Below are 6,000 nucleotides of genomic sequence, written 5' to 3'. Positions count from 1 at the left end.
TATAAATACTGCATCTACTGTCGACCAGCCCTCCGAAAACCCGTTTGTTCTTCGCTTAATAAACTCTCAGCTATAATCTGTAACCTCTGGTTCACTATTCTTGCGTAAACTTTATATGCGGTGCCCAGTAGGCTGATTCCTCTATAGTTCTCGCAGTTGCTGCGGTCTTTTTTTGTTGAACAGTGATATCACTTCAGTTTGTGACCATGTTTTAGGAATAACTCCATTTCTCCAGCGCATATTAAATACATGTTGCAGCCCTGTTGTAGTAGTATGCCTCCATATTTTAACTTTTCAGCGTTTTTAACTTCCTGATTAGTACCTTTTTTCTTCTTTGTGGAACTGAGGGCTTCTCATAATTCATCCCAACATAAATCGTCTACAGATCCTATTTCAATTTTATTCTCTTTATTCTCTATAAAGCTGGTTTCTTCATATCACAGGTTCATGTAATGTGCTGTCCATCTTGCTTTGTGGATCTTATTTATTTCAAAACTTCTTTCTCTCTTTGACTGAATATTTTCGTTGTTTTACAAGCTATCTTTTGCTCTCCCTGAACATCGCCCTCTGTTATGCTTATAAAACTATCATAAAAATGTTGTCCAACTCGTTTTCTTGATTTGCTGTTTGCTGCAGTTCTGTCTTGTATATAAATTTGATGATTCTGCTTTGTTGGTTTGTTGTTGGTTTTTGTTGTTTTTACTTCATAACAGTATCTAACCCTGGTGTCCAGATTTTTAACCCTTTCTTCCTTCTCATGTTCTTCCTCTTTCCTAAGGCGTCACCAGATGCTTTCTTAACCTCAGTTTCTAAATTTTTCCATTCCATTTCTATTTATTCCGCTTCTTCTTCCCGTTCCAGTTCTTAATTAAGTGTGCTGCGGTACAGATCTCGTATGTTCGTATTTGGTAGATGTCCTATGTGGATTTCTTCCTTCATTTTTCCATGTATGAATTTTTCGTTCTTTCTCCGTAGGAGGTATATATCTATTTCAGATATCACCAAGAAATGGTCAGAACCTACTGTACGTCACATCGCCTCTATAAACTTGTGTCTTTTTCTTCATCAATGGTAATTAAATCAATAATAGATTTAAATCCTCGAGCTTACCATGTGCAGTAATGGCTAGCTTTTTGCAGAAGGAAATAATGCTTATCTTTACTTTGTTAAAAGAAACAAATTTCTCAATGTTCCATTGTTATTAATGAAGTTTTCTCCCAGTGTTCACATAATATTTGGGATAGTTTTATTCCCTACCCTTGTGTTTATATGTCCGGTCAATATTGTTTTATGCTTGTTATATATATGCATCATCGACAGTGGCTCCTCGAATGTGGATAGAGGAATCTTGACTACACGAGTACCTGTTCAGGAATGGGTTACCTGAAGTAAGTGATAAGTAAGTAGTCTGAAGTGTCGGGCGGCGAGTGACATAGTCACTAGTATCCTACCTTCCTTTTCGTTACAATGTAGCCCTTCGGCATTTCACTCAGTGGTAACCAATGAAACTGTTTGAAACCACCTGACGTAATGTTTCAGGGTAGTGGACCTTGTCAGACAGTAGATGTGCGGTGGAGGTATCGTGCAAAAGAGTGCGTCACCATTTTTCACCTAACGAGCTGAGAGAAATCACACCAACACGAGTTGTAATGCGTTCATCAGAGTGAAGGCTAAAGATTGGGGGAAAATCCTAGTGAGCACAAGGAAACCTCGGATCGACTATCGACACATTGGGCAGCCACATTCTGCAGGTTTTACGGGCTTTAATTCGACGGAGTGCTCATTGTACTGGTATCGACGCAGAGTTACACTGATGCAGTGGTGCACTGTGACATGAAGAAGGTAGCTCCATGCTGGTTACTCCTGGGCGCTGGGAACAGGTGAAAGCTTCTCGCGGTCGGTAGCTAGTAAGAGCGCTCCTCCAGTTCGACGGTTAGATCCAGCGTAAGGTATATTTTTTCCTCGCGCAAGCTCCAACTAGCAGAGTGTAGCGCTGGTGGTAGATAGAGGCAAGGATCACTCGGGTGGCCAGCGAACAGGGACGCCATCGCAGGTACATCAGAGCTTAGAAAAAAAAGCCGCGTCTGTTTCGTAAACCGTGGAGACCCACAACAATATCTCTGTCCGTGTGAACTCCTGTCTTGCCGCAAACAAGCTCAAGCTGTACGACGCTGCACAACCGGCGAAGCAATGCGTAGCCTTGTGGCGCTAGTCGTGTGCGGCCGTTGAAACCCTGCGTGGCGCATAGTGTGGCTCTCCTGAAACAATAGATTCCGTACTCGCATGACAGTTGTGGATCCCTACCAGTTCTAACAACAATATCGTGGTACAATAAACAGCAGTGTTGATATGCCACGATCCTGCCGCTGTGGAAGTCTGGAATGTGGCTTTAGACATTTCTCCTTCTGACTCTGGGTGTGACACAATTTTCTCAAAAACAACGTATGTCCAAACGCAATACTCGAATGAGAAACTTACTGTGCGACCTCCCATTATTTGCACATTGCGGATGGTATTACTCTTACCGATCTCGTTAATTTGTACTGAAATGCTAGTCATTTGCATTCCCAAGTACGTACTGCCCTCCGTCGTAATTTGACGTTTGTTTCTTGTTGCATTTATCGACTTATGTGAGGAGAAGAAGTGCAATAATGTTGAAGAAAAAAAAACTGTCTGCCTTAAAGTTTCTGTAAGATTAAATGTGAGCTAACACTTTTTGTGATATGTGTGTGTTTTTGGATTGTTTTTCATAAGCAAACTTCTTTCCCACAGATGGCCACTTTGCTTGTGGAAACACTACGTGTATGATGACTTTGTAATGCTTTGTGTAATTTTCGTTTCTACAGTGCTACGACACAGACGTGCGGCATACCTGTAAACTATGCAGAAGTACATACTGCAGTTACTCTTTTGCTATCTCTGGACTGTGAAGGCATTAGATGCTCCCACTTTAATCAGTTTCTTGAACCCCGGCAACAGAGTAGACATTTTATCAAAGAGTCTGATTAAAATCTGATAATGTGTATACGGCTAATAACGGACACTGTCTGTCTTCAATTTCTCCCTCCACATGCTAGCCTGCTGACCTTCGTACAGCGACTTGCTTACTGAAGACGTGGCTATTACCTTTTGTCGCAGTTATAAGCCAGATGAGCAACCACGCAGGCAACAAAATGTCTCCCACGTGCGTCCTTCTGCTGCTCTGGTTGGCGGTCATGGTCAAGGTAAACGCACCGCCACCTTGAGCAATATCTCACCCATGACAATGTGTGCATCGCAGTGCAGTTTCTGCTTGGTGGCGTTACTGCGTCGTATATGCAACGTAGTGCGGATGTGTAAGTATAGACATATAGGCAAGGTATTAGTGTGGCATTCGTGGCTTCTCGACGTGTTTTCGTTAAATGCGGAAACGTAAATTATGACGATACTACGACCGTATGCATCCATAAAGGGCCAACCTGCTGTCATGCTTTTCTTGGCTGCCGAAAGACAAACACCGGTGGACATCCATCAGAGAATGAAGAATATGTAAGGATCAACATGTCTCTCGAAAACCACCGTAGTGGAATAGTGCGTCAAATTTCTTGCTGGTTGCGGTTCGACACAAGATGGTGGTCGATCTGGGAGGCCAGTGAGAGGCACGATTATCACGCTGTCGTTCCCTTAAAAGAAAGCCAGAAATAATGACGATTCCTGTCGGACGAAGATGTGCAGCAGGATGTTACTGACTTCTTCATTCAGGACGCCACGGTATTTTGCCAAACGGGTGTCTTCAAACTGGTGTGTCGTTGGGAGGATTGCCCGAATGGTCACAGCGATTTTGCCTGATTAGCATATCGATTCCGCTCTATACTTCTTGTGCGGTCCTTGTATTTTCGTCGTTGGAGGCTTTAAACTCGGCTCTGATATCTTCAAACTCTAAAAAAATGTATTAATTTCTCCAGCCTGATACGTATGTCTTAACGAATATGGAATCTCAAATTTATGTTTCATGTCAGAAAAGACTTTCTTTTTTTTTTTTGGAGTAGCACTAGCAGCTATCTATGATTGTCTTTTCGCCATCAAAGTGCCTTAATGTTTTCCTGATAAGTGTTTTACAATGAATACTCTTAGTATTTAAGAAGAAAGATAATTTAGTTTGTTTCTGCTGCTAACTTTTAAAACGTTAATCTCGTATATAACGCCTCGCGACTGTTAATCTTGGTACCTAAACGTTCATTTGCAAGACCGTCTGCCTGTTCTTCCATTCGTGCCTTCGAATTTCCCTAATGTCTCCCCCTTCTTCGTTACGCTTTGCATATGAGCAAGAATGTAATATACTCCCCATAAAGGAACGGTGTGGAATTTTACGACACAGAGTGTTTCACATGGTGAAATGGATGAAGATATGAAAACATGTTTTGTTGTGCGTCTGAATTAAATGTTTGCCTTGGTGCCAGCCGTTAGTTGCCGGTTTATGTGGCTGCCGGTAGAGATCTCGCTTTAAAGTTCGCTAGCTCGCTCGCTAGTTCATTGGCCATTGTGCTTCGAGACAAGACTGTCCAAAAGACATTTCGGGTTCTCCATTCGAATGGTTGCGTTTAAGTTAGAACTGTACGGCATTACATCTCCTACTGATCATAGCATTTGACAATGGCAGGAGGAGTTTCAAGACACTGGTAGTTTATGTAAGGCGAAATCCACAGGTCACCACTGTGACGTAGCACGCATTCAGCAGAGTTTTGCACGTAGTCCACATAACTCGTCGCGCTAGCTGAGTCTTAGCCATTCATCATGTGGCTTTTGGACGCGTTTTGTTACCCCGTTTATTTTCAACCAATACAGGATTCCATTGCAACAAGCCCTTCATTATAGTGACAATGCATGTAGGGTTATGTGTTATTCTCAGCGTGGAGGTGGAAGAAAGAAGTATTGTCTCGTATTTGGTGTTCAGTGATGAAGGTACATTCAATTTAAGTGGCAACGTGAACCGTCAAAGCATAAAAATACGGAAAACACAGCTGTCAGATACCAAATTCCTGCATAAAGGGACTTCCAAAGCTTCATGCGTTTTACGCCGTTTATCGGGAAAAAAGATTTGCGAGCCGTTCGTTTATTACGGACATATTGGAGACATGGACTCTTCCTCAGTTCTGAGAGCATGTAGAAAATAATGTATCACCGCCACATTGGTAACTGCAGCTATGAGCATTTCTTAACAATGAGCTGCCTCAAAGATGGGTGGACCGTAAGAATAGTACGGATTTCACATTGCACCATTGGCCTCTGTAACGAGTAGTTATTTAATATAAGAATGTAAATGTGCTTCAGACTACATCACTAGCGCATATGATAAATTCTATGTGAAATATGTGAATCATGTGTTTGAAGAAAAAAACTGATGTACGAATTATTCTTGCTTCTGTTCTTGCGCTTTGCTTCTTGTTCGCTCTCTGGAATGGACGTGCAGAGTAAGAGGTTCTGTATTTTATTCTGTAACATACTTAATAACTGGAAATGTGCATTATTTCATTCGTTTCCGACATTTTTATGATGCTGTCCTACTAACTGTTAACCGTTGGTATGTATCTATCCAATAAGCCGCTGGAAGTGGACGGGTGGGTGACGTGCCATCAGCGCACTACCGAGTGTACAGTTACGTTTTCTCAAGTCGAGCCTGCGTTCTAATTTTCCTTTCATGTAGTCCGATTGTCATTGCTGTTATGGTGCAAATCGTTTGTTATACCTCATGGTCCTGCGTTACCAAGCTGTTCCGCTCTCCAACGACCATTTCTCAGTCTGAGTTTTACAAGAATGTTAGCATCTCAAGTAACTTGATATTATTCCACGAAGTAGTATTTGCAGTTTTATCACTCATATAAAATTCTCTTTCTCCATGCCATTATCATTACACTCCTGCTGTTGTGAATGTGGTATGTCTCGCCTCTCGAAGAATTAACATTCACAAGTATCACTTCATCATTTTAATTATTCTTTTTTGTGCGGTACATTACACCTTCA

General features: G+C 41.8%; 1 protein-coding gene across 1 annotated transcript in view; it reads left to right on the top strand.

Annotated features, from left to right (window-relative positions):
- The first annotated feature begins 3,149 nt into the window (after positions 1–3,149).
- The window catches only part of LOC126175419 (cholinesterase-like), a 423,045-nt gene continuing 420,194 nt past the window's right edge, over positions 3,150–6,000 (top strand). The window contains exon 1 of the mRNA XM_049922218.1: positions 3,150–3,224. Coding sequence (XP_049778175.1) covers positions 3,150–3,224 — 75 coding nt within the window. The remainder of the gene's footprint in view (positions 3,225–6,000) is intronic.

This window comes from Schistocerca cancellata, chromosome 3 (genome assembly GCF_023864275.1).
Source record: "Schistocerca cancellata isolate TAMUIC-IGC-003103 chromosome 3, iqSchCanc2.1, whole genome shotgun sequence".
Taxonomy (NCBI): domain Eukaryota; kingdom Metazoa; phylum Arthropoda; class Insecta; order Orthoptera; family Acrididae; genus Schistocerca; species Schistocerca cancellata.
This window is presented reverse-complemented; position numbering and strand designations above follow the sequence as displayed.